Source organism: Simochromis diagramma, unplaced genomic scaffold (genome assembly GCF_900408965.1).
Source record: "Simochromis diagramma unplaced genomic scaffold, fSimDia1.1 OVJJ01000327.1, whole genome shotgun sequence".
Taxonomy (NCBI): domain Eukaryota; kingdom Metazoa; phylum Chordata; class Actinopteri; order Cichliformes; family Cichlidae; genus Simochromis; species Simochromis diagramma.
In genome coordinates, this window is record NW_024386768.1 from 143,072 (window position 1) to 157,115 (window position 14,044).

A 14,044-nucleotide genomic window follows, 5' to 3' on the forward strand; every position below is an offset into this window, starting at 1 on the left:
TGTCTCTTTTGCCCTTCAGAGTGGAATTAAATGACATTAATCGGAAGTTATAAACAAAATAACCGCCCAAATACGACTTTTCCTTTAAACTAAGTGCATTTAGTTAATTATTGTCTTTCAGCATAATGTTGATGTAATTTATTTGAATATTTACATTTCATGCCACTATGGAGGCTTGGGACACACGACACGGGAGCTCCAGTTTTTCACTCCAACTTTATTCACCTCCATACATCAACTGAGCATATCGCGCCCAAACACAACAAGAACCCCTCCTCCAAACTTGGGTGTGAGTGGAACCATGTAGTGGGTCGTCAGTCACACCACATTTTTTAATGTTTCTAAAATCTGCACAATCACAGAGAAAAATCTTTTTCTTCTTCTTTTGCTTTCAGCTGCTCCCTTTAGTTTTCTCAGAGGACCATCTCCTCCTGTTCCAGCATCCTCCTCTGTCACTCTGACCTTCTGCATGTCCTCCGTCACTATATCCATGAACCTTCTCTGAGGTCTTTCTCTTTTCCTCCTGCCTGCCAGCTCCATCATCTAATACAGGGGTTTCAAAGTCACAGCCCGTATACTGACATGAAGAAACATAATGCAGTTTGGGTTTTTTTTGTTAGGGAGGATTTGTTTGTTGAGTGAAATGTTAAAATGAGTTTTTTAAAAAGCCAAAAATGATTGAATATGAAGGCAAAATGAGCAGAGAGCACAAACATGCTGTTAGTTCAGTGACAGAGTCACAAACTCATGTGTTTATTTGGTGGTTCAACAAAAGGCTTCAGTTAGTTAAGAGTGAGGAAAAATAAATCTGAATTCACGTTTGTGGTTTTGTCTTGTTATACAATATTTGAAATTTAAACAAAACATTTTAGAAAATATTTCTGGTTTTCTTGTTTTGTACTACTTGCACACTAAAGTGGCCGTCCAATGAGACGACAGCGGCCCACAGCTCATTTCACTTTGACACCCCTGCTCTAATATCTCCATCCTGTGCAGCCTTCCTCAGCTCTCCTCGGATGGTTGACCCGAGATATTTAAACTCTTCTGCTCCTTTCATGTTAACCCCTCCCCCTGTCTCCTTCTCATTCACACACGTCTTTCATTCCTCTTCTCTTCAGAGCACGCCTCCACCCACACAGGCTCTCCTACGCCTGCTCTCAGAGACTCCTGCCTGACCTCACCCGTCTCAAACAGGAGGGGGCTCAGAGCTTCAACCCATCTGTCCTGCACCACCCTTCCATACCTCCAATATAAAAACACAGTTCCTCTCTTGGGACGTTTTTGAAAAATTTGAAATCTCACTGAAACACGCCCGAGCCGTTCACGTATGTCTTTCACCCTTTGCCCACAGAGGTTAAACAAAGGATGGCGATCACACTGAACCGTCAACTTTTCACACTCCAACTGTCACGCAAACATAAAACACAACTGAAGCATAAATCACGTCTGCAGGTGCGTCGAGCCGGCAGGTAGGCGGGCACTGCCTCGCCGCTTTATGCTCCTGAATATTTAAACCATCACCTGGGAGTGGATCTTTATTAATAAAATGATTTCCTCCATTATTTCATGCAGAAAAGACAAACTGGGGACAAACAGCTTCTTCAGACTGTTAACAAACGCCACACACACGTTTATTGTGTTTGCATCCATAATTCTGTTGTACGCACAAAGTGCTATTCTATCGTTTCCCAAAATGAAACAAAGCAGAAAATGAGGTGCTTGATCCTTTTTCTCCTGCTTCAATCCTCAAAATGAAATCTCTGTCGTCCACGTGTGAGGACAGGACGCTCTGATGACTGTGCTCAGCTTCACTCACCTTTTTACAGGTTGCTGCCGTCATGTTTGTCCCCGAGTCACATTTACTCACAAAGAGAAACAATGAACAATGAGTCTGCTGCTGCAGGATGTGACTCAAGGAAGTGTCAAATTCTCTGTTTGCCGAGGCAGCAGCGTGAAAGAGTCTGAGAGAGTTTGTTCTTCAGTTCAAGTCAACTTTATTCATATAGTACAAACCCACAGCAGCGGCCTCAAACACCTTTTATTGTGCAGTAAAGATCCTACAATAAAACAGAAACCCAACAATCAGACAGCACCCTGTGAGCAAGCACTTGGTGACAGAAGGAAGGAAAAACTCCCTTTAAACAGGAAGAAGCTTCAGGCAGAACCGGGTAACCTTCATCTAGCCTCAAAATCGTTGTCTTCCTCCGGAGTCAAAGCATCAGCATCTTCTTCATTCGGCTTCCTTTCATTTTTAATGTAAACAAACCAACAACCACACGTGCAGACCCACAGCCCGGCAACTAATTCACTTTGTAATAACCTTATACTCAAGAAAGGACACAATAAAAATAGAAATGCACGTTCAAAAAAGTCCAGAAACATCCCCAGACCTGTGTGTGATCCTGGCTGTTTGATGTCACCCGTCTCTGTCAGAGTCTGTCATTCTTAAGAAATCAAAGCAACACTTAAAAAGAAATAAAGAAACAAACTGGAAGGTGCGGCCGAGCTGCTCTGGGAGGACTCGAAGATAAAACCTGGAGACTCTGGTTCCGGTGATGGTGCCTGCAGCGCTTCAGGAGAGGCTGGATGTCAGAAACCTTCAGGAGGTCTTACTGCACAGCTCACCTGGCTTCAGACAGCAGACGGAGACAGAGTCCAGCTTCCATGAAAGCCTCACGCAGACAAGACACAGAGCAGGTGGGTTCACCTGGATTTGGTTTGCACGACTTGCTGGTCCCAGATCAGTCTCCAAATCACCGGCCGCGCGTCCGCAGCCTCGCCCGTCACTCCAGGTATTTGGGGACGCAGCCCTCCAGCCCGATCATCTCGGGCCAGCCGTTGTATTTGTTGGTTGCCGAGTCGCTCTTCATGTGCTGGAAGAGAGAGAGCGAGGAGGTGAAGAGGGCGGTCTCTAACATGCTGAGCAAGGTTACAGGCGGCACGGCGCTCTCCTCGGCTTCTACAGAGCCTTTCACGTCTGACACGTGTGCTCAGGCTGAGCCTGGTTTGTCTCGTTGTTGCTGCTATAGAGCACATCTCCTCCTAAAGACTGGCGAAGAGCTCACACACTTTAACAAAAGAAGAAGTGGAGATCAGTTCAGGATGGTTGTGATTGGTCAGGACTCAGCCAGCATTTGGGCCACCCCTCCACTATCAGGGGAAACCTGATACCTGCTCCCCCAGGGATCACACCTGCGTCCTGGGCCAGGACCCTGATCCTCACCATCCCACGTGAGCATTTAATGCTTTACATGCATGAGCGCACACATTTCCACGATGAAGCCAGAGCAGGCTCGAGGCCTTCAGACTAATCTACCTTCTCAAAGGTGCTCTTCCCCGTTACTCCTTTGCCACCAATAAACACCCAGTTGTCCCTGTATCCCAGCGAGTGGATGTGGGAGCTTCCCAGTTCAGCAATCAGATTCTTGAGCTCGTCGTTTAACCTGCAGAAACACACAGAGGGTGGAGCAGTGCGTTAACAGCTTCAACACGGGTGGAGGCAGCACCTTTCACCTCAATATGAAGACAACACAGAGACTGAGCTGACAGCTGAGACAAAGCCTCAGAAACACAAACTCCACCCCTGCCTGGAAAAGCTCTGTCCCGTTTTATAAAACAGACGAACACGGAACAAGATGCAGCATGCGCGCTGCGTTTGGTCCTCGAGTACTGTGCAAGAACAAGAACCCAGAGAAGAGTCCGAGCTCCCGTCAGGAGCGATCAGAGGAGGAGACTCTTACTTTGTTGAGGGTTCGTCGTAGGACGCCATTATAACGATGGAGCCCGTGTCGATGCTCTTCAGTAGCTCAATGAACGGTTTCACATCTGCAACACAAACATGATAAAAGCTCCGCCTCCAACCACTGACACGAGTTGGCTCGGGTCGTCTTCACTCACCTCCGCTGTACGTGTCATAGTGATCCGTCTTCAGGACTTCTCCCGTTTTACCTGCCAGAGAAAACGAAGATATCACCTCACACGGGATCACAGCAGAACACCAGGAGAGAAGCTCCGCCCATTCATTTGATGATTGAATGCATTTCCAAAGAAAAAAAAAAAAAAGACTAATTCTTAAAAAAGTAAAGGTTTAGAAATAAGAATAAAACAGTGAAAAGAGAAAAACGAAACACCAGAAACCAAAAGAAAAAAGGAGCCGTCTCGATTAATCAGCAGCTGTGGGAGCGGTGAGGCTGCACTGTGCACAAAGCGCCAGATGAAGCCCTTTGCACAGGAAGCACACTCACCGTTTAGGATAACGATGTTTATTCCTCCTCCAGCGTTGTTCAGCGCAGTTCCCAGAACCCTGAGGAGAGGCACAGTCTGCACGTTAGCACAAAGAAAGGTCTGACAGGACGCCAGAGAGACGCGCTGAGGAAAGGAGGCAGCGCCTACAGTTTGTTTTGGACGCAGATGGCCGCGGGGACGACGTTGGCGGCTCCGCTGTGGATGTAGAAACTGATCTCATGTGCAGGACACTCTCTTGGAGTACCACATACACCAGCTGAAGGGAGGACAGAAAAAGACTCATTATTATCCTCCACCCGCTCCTCTGGGTCAGCTGACGCCCCCCGATCAGCTCGAGTGACCTCTGACCTGAACGCTTGCTGGATATTTTGGCTTCGCGAGGGAAGAAATTGATGAGCTTGGGTAATTTATGCCAACCACCTGCGAGGACAGAAACAAAACGACACTCATTAGATTTACAGAAACAGGTTTTTCTTTGCTTTAATACGAATCCGAAACATCCGGTCTGAGAGCGAAGCTGAACGTGCGACCGTCCTCGGCGCTACAGTCAGTAGATCCGTGTCGTGCTTCATGCACTCTCACCTTCAAACAAGACGTTGGACTGCTGCAGGTAGACGACGACAACGATCACACACGCGACCACCATCAGCCACAGCACAACGCCTGAGGGAGGCACACAGTGTCGTTAGCACGCTGTGTGAGGCGGTCGCACCTGATGAGCTGCAGGACAGTTTCACGCATCACAGGCATGAGAAACACGTCTGATATCCTCACACACTCGCTTTTATCTTTAACGTTTCTCTTTGTCAAACCATTTGGATTGTTTTGGAAAATGTTTCCAGTTTTTTTAGAAGTAAATAAAATCAACAACCAAACCATGAAAGTCAATAAATGATAAGAACGACTTCAAATAAATGGAAAGAAGGCAAACCGGTGACCGCGGCTGGTTTATTACAGCCACGGGAAACACGAATGTTTCAGTTTTAAATGTTTAAATCACATTAAAGTGAGCCGGACACAGGCCCACGCCCTTTGTTGTGAATTATTGCTTTGTAAATAAAACGCAATCAAATATTTGCTCAGATTATCTTGGTTAAGATGTTCGTCATCTGCATTTCTTTGTGCACAGGTGAGCTGCCCTGCACACACAAAGGTGAGGTCAACACCGGTGTTCTTTCTCACAGATATGCTCTCACTACAGGAAACATCTGCCTGCTGTGCTGAAAAGCGATCACCCGAAGTTAGCTGTGGCTAAAACAGAGCTTTGTTTAAGGGTGGTGCCCCTGAAATATTAGGAAACATAGCAGCCGCACACGTGTGAAAGCCCGTCAACCTGAAGTCTGCCTGAAGCTCGTTTCTGCCCTACACGCAACTTTTAGGTGATGAGCTTACAAGTTTCAGAAGCTGATGTGTCGGACAATATTCGGCTGTTAAGACGAATTTCCGGTGATTATCTCAAATTTGCAGTCTGCAATCTACTGACAGCTCGAGGCGAGATTTTACACACTAAACATTTAACATTTTGGCTTCTCTCAAAATTTGACTTTGAGGCAGAAACGAGCTTCCGTGCAGTGGGAGGAACATCAGTATGGAGGAAGACTCAGACAAACAGGAAGAAGATAAAGGCTGTATCCCAATCCAGGGTCTGCAGCCTTAAAGGCCGCATTTTAAGGCCGATTACGTCACAGCGGCGCGCCGAAGGCTGTCCCAATTCGAAGGCTGCTCGAAATGCGGCCCTGAAATGAGTCCTTCATTTCCCTGAATTTTAAGGCTGTGGCGGTGTAGACTTCGTGGCCCAACATATCCCAGAACATGTCTGTGAAGGTTCTCAGTCATCCAGGTCATCGTAGTCTAAGGAGCTTACAAAGAAAAGCGTCTGGACTTCTTTAAGTTACTTGAAGACGTTTCACCCCCACCCAACTCTCTGCCATCTATAATCCAGTTTTGAGATCCCTTCCCAGACGCCTTAACGCCCACTCACATCCTGGGCCATCTGACCTCAGGAAATCACATGATAGGGTGGGGCCAGGTTTCACAATGATCTCACCCGAAACCCTGGCTGATTGGGACCCACGCCCAGTTTCACACCTTGGCTCAGGCGATTAGAGGATCATCAGGGGGTCCTTTTGTCCCTCTGTGGAGGGAAACTCCCACTAGGTTTATATCTGGGACTCTCCACCATTTGACCTTAGAACTGAAGAAGCTTCTTGGATGAGAGGTGAAACGTCTTCAAGCAACTTAAAGAAGTCCAGACGCTTTTCTTTGCAAGCTCCTTTGACAATATCCCAGAATGCATAGTGCGGCGGTGGGTGTGGATAATTTTGCTGGAAAAAAACAAAAAAAAAAAACAAACGGCGGATGAGGGGCGGCCGAAGAGTAAACTTTAAGTCCTGGATATTATGTCACTTATTTACAGTGGGGCAAAAAAGTATTTAGTCAGCCACCGATTGTGCAAGTTCCCCCACTTAAAATGATGACAGAGGTCAGTAATTTGCACCAGAGGTACACTTCAACTGTGAGAGACAGAATGTGGAAAAAAAAAAAAAAATCCATGAATTCACATGGTAGGATTTGTAAAGAATTTATTCGTAAATCAGGGTGGAAAATAAGTATTTGGTCACCTCAAACAAGGAAAATCTCTGGCTCTCACAGACCTGTAACGTCTTCTGTAAGAAGCTTTTCTGTCCCCCACTCGTTACCTGTATGAATGGCACCTGTTTGAACTCATCATCTGTATAAAAGACACCTGTCCACAGCCTCAAACAGTCAGACTCCAAACTCCGCCATGGCCAAGACCAAAGAGCTTTCGAAGGACACCAGGAAAAGTATTGTAGACCTGCACCAGACTGGGAAGAGTGAATCTACAATAGGCAAGCAGCTTGGTGTGAAAAAATCAAGTGTGGGAGCAATCATCAGAAAATGGAAGACATACAAGACCACTGATAATCTCCCTCGATCTGGGGCTCCACGCAAGATCTCATCCCGTGGGGTCAAAATGATGATGAGAACGGTGAGCAAAGATCCCAGAACCACACGGGGGGACCTGGTGAATGACCTGCAGAGAGCTGGGACCAAAGTAACAAAGGTCACCATCAGTAACACACTACAACGGCAGGGAATCAAATCCCGCAGTGCCAGACGTGTTCCGCTGCTGAAGCCAGTGCATGTCCAGGCCCGTCTGAAGTTTGCCAGAGAGCACATGGATGATACAGCAGAGGATTGGGAGAATGTCATGTGGTCAGATGTAACCAAAGTAGAACTTTTTGGTATAAACTCAACTCGTCGTGTTTGGAGGAAGAAGAATACTGAGTTGCATCCCAAGAACACCATACCTACTGTGAAGCATGGGGGTGGAAACATCATGCTATGGGGCTGTTTTTCTGCCAAGGGGACAGGACGACTGATCCGTGTTAAGGACAGAATGAATGGGGCCATGTATCGTGAGATTTTGAGCCAAAACCTCCTTCCATCAGTGAGAACTTTGAAGATGAAACGAGGCCGGGTCTTCCAACATGACAATGATCCAAAACACACCGCCCGGGCAACAAAGGAGTGGCTCCGTAAGAAGCATTTGAAAGTCCTGGAGTGGCCTAGCCAGTCTCCAGACCTCAACCCCATAGAAAATCTGTGGCGGGAGTTGAAAGTCCGTGTTGCTCGGCGACAGCCCCAAAACATCACTGTTCTCGAGAAGATCTGCATGGAGGAATGGGCCAAAATACCAGCTACTGTGTGTGCAAACCTGGGGCCCGTTCTTCGTACCTCGCTAAGTAAGTTAGCTGGATTTGATTGTTGACGATTTCGCGTGATCTTGGATCGTTTGGTTCCCCGAAGCTCATCCGGGACTTGCTGTCATAGCAACAGAGCCGTAAGCGTAAACCTGCTCGGGAGCAGGTTTACTTTATGTAAACAGGATTAGATCGCGGCCACGCAGGCATGTCCGCTTCATTCATACGAAAGCAACAGCGATATTCCACCACTGTGTCACCATAAATAAATATTATCAATGTAACTAAAGATAATGCAGCACCTGATCCATTTATTGATGTCACACAGATACATACAGGTAATTTCCTAAAAAAGGGAAATGTACTATTAACATTCTATTACATGTATGTGATTATTACAGATGTAATTCATATTTCAGAGTAGTAATTGCAAATTACTTCGTGTAATCAAGATGGGAGACCACGGCTATAAAAGCGAAGGTGGATTTGGGAAGCCTGTCGCAGCCATGTCCTGTCCGTATACGCGAGCAGCCCATTGCGGAAGGTGCAAGATTGATAAGGAGAGTTATCAGAATTCAGCGTATATTGCGGGACAGACAGGATCCTTTAGCTCAGCGCGACAGTGTGCTCATTGAGAGATATCGATATTCCCGTGAGGGTATTATTCACTTAACCAACTTGTTGACGAGGGGGTGCAGGACCACCACCTGTCTTTTTGTGCTCTGCCCTTTTCTTGGTTGCTGTTATGAACAAACAAACAGATTATTTCAGGGTCTCTTTCCAAGAGACGAAAAGCAATATGAGTGATAAATATTACCATTCTGTAGAATATTCTTATATTTCACTTTTACTTGTTCCCATGTTCTAGTGGGTCCTGTTGTGGCTCTAATGTGAAAGGGGATATAATATAACATAATATAATATAATGTAATATAATATTGGATAATATAGTGTAATATAATAAATTTACCCTACTTGCCTACTGGTGTTGGCCAGAGGGGCCGATGGCGCGATATGGCAGCCTGGCTTCTGTCAGTCTGCCCCAGGGCAGCTGTGGCTACAACCGTAGCTGCCTCCACCAGTGTGTGAATGTGAGAGTGACTGAATAGTGGCATTGTAAAGCGCTTTGGGTGCCTTGAAAAGCGCTATATAAATCCACTCCATTATTATTGTTATTATTAAATTACTTACGAGTTTAATTTGTCAGCAACTTTCTGCCAGCCCTCTCTCCTTGCTTTTGCAGCCTTTGCAGTGTTCCCTTGCGTTCTGATTAAACTCTGAAACTCCTGAAATCCCTCACTCAAGAGTTCTTGCTCTGCTGCCGAAAAATACCGAGCGCGCTCCTTCGACATTTTCGCCGACCAATCACAGGGTTGCCGATCAATGTTTCTACTATCGATGCGTAGCCCCTTTTACGACACCCAGTGATCTCACATTACTTCATCCAGCTGTACTGATCGTCAACAGCAGGTGTGTTCGGGGAACCGGATTAGCGAGCTCACGGTTAGCGCGATGGTTTGGTCTTGGATGTGTCATTTGATCTTGGATGTAGTAAGTGACGTACGAAGAACGGGCCCCTGGTAAAGACCTATAGTAAACGTTTGACCTCTGTTATTGCCAACAAAGGTTATGTTACAAAGTATTGAGTTGTATTTTTGTTATTGACCAAATACTTATTTTCCACCCTGATTTACGAATAAATTCTTTACAAATCCTACCATGTGGATTCATGGATTTGTTTTTCACATTCTGTCTCTCACAGTTGAAGTGTACCTCTGGTGCAAATTACTGACCTCTGTCATCATTTTAAGTGGGGGAACTTGCACAATCGGTGGCTGACTAAATACTTTTTTGCCCCACTGTATGTGCAAATGTTTAATAACGAAGAACATTAAACATTCCTGTTGGCCACATGTCGGCAAAGTCATGTGACATTAGTGACGTTTGTACTAACTTGGTTTTAAAGCCTTTACTTTAAAATATACGCCGTTCAATAGCTGAGCTTAATCTTACAGAGAATGATCAAAGCTCATGTAGAAACAAACAAATGAACAAAAGATTTTCTTTGTGAAATGGGCTAGACCGCCCATTTCACAGCCTCGCACTTCCGGCCTTAGCGGTCTTTGAGTACGCGGCCCTTGAGAACGTTAAGGCCGCAGACGCTGAATTGGGACACAGCCAAAGAGTGAAGGACGAAGCAAATCAATGAGGAGCGTCAGAAGCGCGCGCGCGCACAGCCACGCGCGCACGCAGGTGAAGACAGAAAGAAACTTACTTCCCCGGCGGGCCGCGTGCTTCATCGTGCTTCGTTTCCCTGTTTGAGACAAACGGGAGGAAACTTCAGGACATGCTCGTGTTCACATCTCAGCTGTGATGTTCCTGTGGGACTAAAGCTGTGGATGCGTCTCGCACACCCACCGGGACACGCCGAGCGCTCTCAAGTGTGCTGCCCGTCCATGTCTTTACTTACACAGTAAATAAGCTCACTGAAGTCTGGAGCAAAGAGCTTCTGTTTTTAAACCACCTTCATAACCGATCCGTGTAAAATCTGTCCGCGGACCTGCTGTGACTCTTAAAAATACATTTCAATGTCACCCAGGCTTCAACAGGACAAATAAAGCATCTATAAAAGTCACGGCCTACTTTGGCCTGCTACTTGGAGACAGGAATGCTGTTTATCGAGATGATGTCATTCTCAAGAGGAAGCATTCAGCCTATGTTTGAAATGTTCGCAGCAGTTTAAATGCTGGAAATCACAACGCCGGCCCGAGACTCCGCACCTGAGCGCGCTCCACAGAAACGACAAACACCTGAGCAGAGCTGTCAAACCTTCAGTCAAAGACTTCATGAATGTTTGCAAACTTGCTAAGCTAAACTTACTTGCCGGGTACACCTGCACAGGTGCTGCTAAGCTCCGTAAAGATGCGCTTTCTTATTTTCAGCCGAGGAAAAGAAACCAAACCACACCGCACGTTACCTGTGTGACACCCGCGCAGGTACAGCAGCTCTCGCACCTTTTTCTCTCCGTGACGGTCTGAGAAATCACGCCCCACACACACACACACCTCAGAGGAAGAAAAGGCAGACTGACCGACTCTGACGGTGAGCATCTTCGACAACGAGGAGTGCCGCCGACCGCCTCTCCTCTCAGCCAATCAGAAGCTCGCAGGTGGGTCAGAGTGCGCGTGAATAAAGGACAGGTGTAATGTTCCCACCTGTTTGATGAAGAAACGAACGGAGCTCACAGCTGTGTTCGTCTCACAGGCACCAACCTCACGACGTGCAGGTACAGCTGGAGCCACGCTCCGTGCACTGTGCCGCCAAACCCACCCATCCCATTTTCATAGAGTCTGCGCAGTAACAGAAACAAACTTACCGTAAAACCAGATAAGTAGTGCCTGCTGGCGTTACTGAACACAAAACCGCGCAACTCATTCCTGTCTTTAAACCCCAGGTTTGTATCCCTCCGCCCACCCGTGGAGTTCCAGTCAAGTCAAACCTGAGACTGTATCAGGGGCGGATCTAGAAGGGTGGCATGGGGTGGCAAGTGCCACCCTAAAATGATCTCTTGCCACCCCAAGTGCCACCCCAGTTTTGCATATGACAGTGTTGTTTATTAAAATAAGATCGCATTAACAGTTTGAGCGTAGTTACAGTCAGCAGTGAATATAAATGCTAAAACTGAATATATTGCATAGTGTCCCCCCTGCACCAGTAACAAATGGTTCAGCCCATAGCAGGACGGCTTTTTTCTTGTTTTCAGTAGCAAGCGATGCTTATGATCGTGCCAGAGCACATTTTGAACAACACCATGGGAATTTCGGATTTTACACAGGTGGGTGGATGTTACACACTGGAAATGGAAGGAAGGTGAGCAGTGTTGGTCAAGTTACTTGAAAAAAGTAATCAGTAACTAATTACTGATTACTTCCCCAAAGAAGTAATCCCGTTACTTTACTGATGACTTATTTTCAAAAGTAATTAATTACTTAGTTACTTAGTTACTTTTTAAAAACACGATTTACAACCTGAAGAGGTGATAAAGTGATAGATCTTTCAGCCCAATTCTACTTTTTCTGCATAATCCATCATACAAAATGTAATCAAATGGAAAAGTCTCTTTTTAAAACTTGTTTTATTAGTTTTAATCTTTTAACTTTATGCATCAAGCAAACATTTAATTATCTGCAACATTCACTGACTGGAAGAAATTAGTTTAACATTTAAACCTATTTTCTGCACATTCCAGCACATAAAATAAAATATTTTTTGTGTTTACACTCAGTCTTTCAAATAGATGCAAGTAAAACACAGCAGAAAATAAATAAAGTCAAAGACTCAGCGGTCCTGTTGCTCTATTTTCACCTGTAAAGCAGGAGTGAGGTAGGCGGAGGTTTACCCTGGTGCAGGTGTGCCGCGGTCAGTGGAAGAATCCGCGAGTTTCTCTGTGAGTTTCCCATTACGTCGTAGCTACTCGGTGCTTGTTGGAAGTTTAGGGGTTTTTTCGCTGTAAAAAGAAGTTTTCTTCCCACGCACAGCGGACACTAATGTTTTTGTCACTTTTTATGGAATCAAACTCAAAGTAAGGTCAGTACTTCCACGCTTTAAACGCTGCACGCTCATACTCTCTCTGCACTCGATATATGATCCATTGTTGATCTGCACACAGCTGTTGTCACGAACGTCGCACTCGCTTACGTCACTGTCGTGAGACATTCTCGCAAAAAATCACGGTTTTAGTAACGCAGTAACGCAGCATTCCTACAGGAAAGTAACGGTAATCTAATTACCGTTTTTGCAATAGTAATCCCTTACTTTACTCGTTACTTGAAAAAAGTAATCAGATTACAGTAACGCGTTACTGCCCATCTGTGAAGGTGAGTGTTATTAACCCTCCGTGGTCCACGGACACGCTGCACCTCCAGATCACATGACTGATGTGAGCTGACACAGCAACAAGCTGCAGCCACGCTGAGTCTCTGTTTCAGCCACATTGAAAGTTCAGACTTCAAAGTTTTTAAATTTTAATTACAGGCCAGTAAATCCAGAGTTATGATCATATATATCAGCCACGCTTTGTTCTAAATACTGTTGTCACGTTTGTGTGTGTGTTTTAAGCGTTTTGTAAGGACAGCACGAAAACAGTAAAGAAAGGAAAAAAGCCACCTCTTTCCTATTGGTGGAAAAATGCACCATGTCGACCAATTAAAATAAAAGTCAACATGTGGGATTTGGTTGTTTAGGAAGAGGGAAAAGTTTGGGGAGTGACGAGAGAGAGAGAGAGAGAGAGAGAGAGAGAGAGAGAGAGTTTAGATGTGGGAGATTTGTGACGTTTAGTGTGGAGTGTTTACTTAGTGTGTTGTGTTGTGTAGTTGTTCTGTTGTGTAGTCGTTTTGTTTAGTGTGTCAGTGAGGGCACTAATGACTGTCACAGAGGCACATTTGCAACGTAAACACTGTCACTAAGTAGAAAACCAGCGGAGTGATACACCTGCTGTTGTCGGGCCTGCAGGTTTGTCCCTGTGCTCTTCTGTCTTTTGGTGGACAAGCTTGTTTTTTACTGACACACATCATTTGTGGGGCATCTTATTGCCACACCTGATTGTTCTCTCATTTTAGTTTTAGTAATATTTTTAAATGGTTGTACAAAATGAAAAAAACGGTGTATTGGCTGCATTTTTAGATAAATAGTTGTTTATGTTTACAAAATGTACAATTTATATTTGCAATTCAAGTTATAAACATTTACCCAACATGTCTGTGGTTTTTTACAGTATAAAATACTACTAGGATCTTAAGTTCTTTGTGTGATTTCAGATCAGTAACACTAATGCAGTATGTCAGTGAAAACAACTAAAGTCAGTTGAGCTGAAAAGACACCAAACAAGGCAACGGGGGAAAAATAAAATGAAACAATCTGAGGGTGAAACACAAACGTAAACTCAAAGGAGTCACAAATATCTGGTTGTATTTCAGACCTCAGAGGGTTCATCCGACAAATCATGAAAAATGAGGTTTACATGTTTGTTCATGACGGTGCAGATTTCTGACATTTTGTGTAATTTAAGCTGCAAC

General features: G+C 45.2%; 1 protein-coding gene across 6 annotated transcripts; it reads right to left on the minus strand.

Annotated features, from left to right (window-relative positions):
- Window positions 1-1,320: 1,320 nt before the first annotated feature.
- LOC120736789 (protein FAM3C-like) lies at window positions 1,321-11,522 on the minus strand. Of its 6 annotated transcripts, XM_040037084.1 has the most exons (11): window positions 11,347-11,522; window positions 11,062-11,185; window positions 10,246-10,284; window positions 4,828-4,908; window positions 4,594-4,665; window positions 4,393-4,501; window positions 4,245-4,303; window positions 3,898-3,948; window positions 3,741-3,825; window positions 3,317-3,443; window positions 1,321-2,873 (listed from the first exon to the last, which is right to left on the minus strand). In XM_040037084.1, the coding sequence occupies exons 2-11, from the start codon at window positions 11,078-11,080 to the stop codon at window positions 2,784-2,786; spliced, it is 732 nt and encodes a 243-aa protein (XP_039893018.1). In that variant the 5' UTR covers window positions 11,081-11,185; window positions 11,347-11,522; the 3' UTR covers window positions 1,321-2,783. The 6 variants fall into 6 exon arrangements, with proteins under 6 accessions (XP_039893018.1, XP_039893027.1, XP_039893037.1 ...); XM_040037093.1 differs by lacking the exons at window positions 11,062-11,185; window positions 11,347-11,522 and adding an exon at window positions 10,948-11,057; XM_040037103.1 differs by lacking the exons at window positions 11,062-11,185; window positions 11,347-11,522 and adding an exon at window positions 10,851-11,055.
- Between the last annotated feature and the right edge of the window lie 2,522 nt (window positions 11,523-14,044).

Excerpts from the sequence above, each read along its gene's own strand:
- LOC120736789 (XM_040037084.1), bottom strand. Across the intron at positions 4,909-10,245 it reads GCACGCGGCCCGCCGGGGAA|GCGTTGTGCTGTGGCTGATG; the intron begins GTAAGTTTCTTT and ends TGCCTCCCTCAG. Across the intron at positions 4,304-4,392 it reads ATCTGCGTCCAAAACAAACT|GGTTCTGGGAACTGCGCTGA; the intron begins GTAGGCGCTGCC and ends GCCTCTCCTCAG.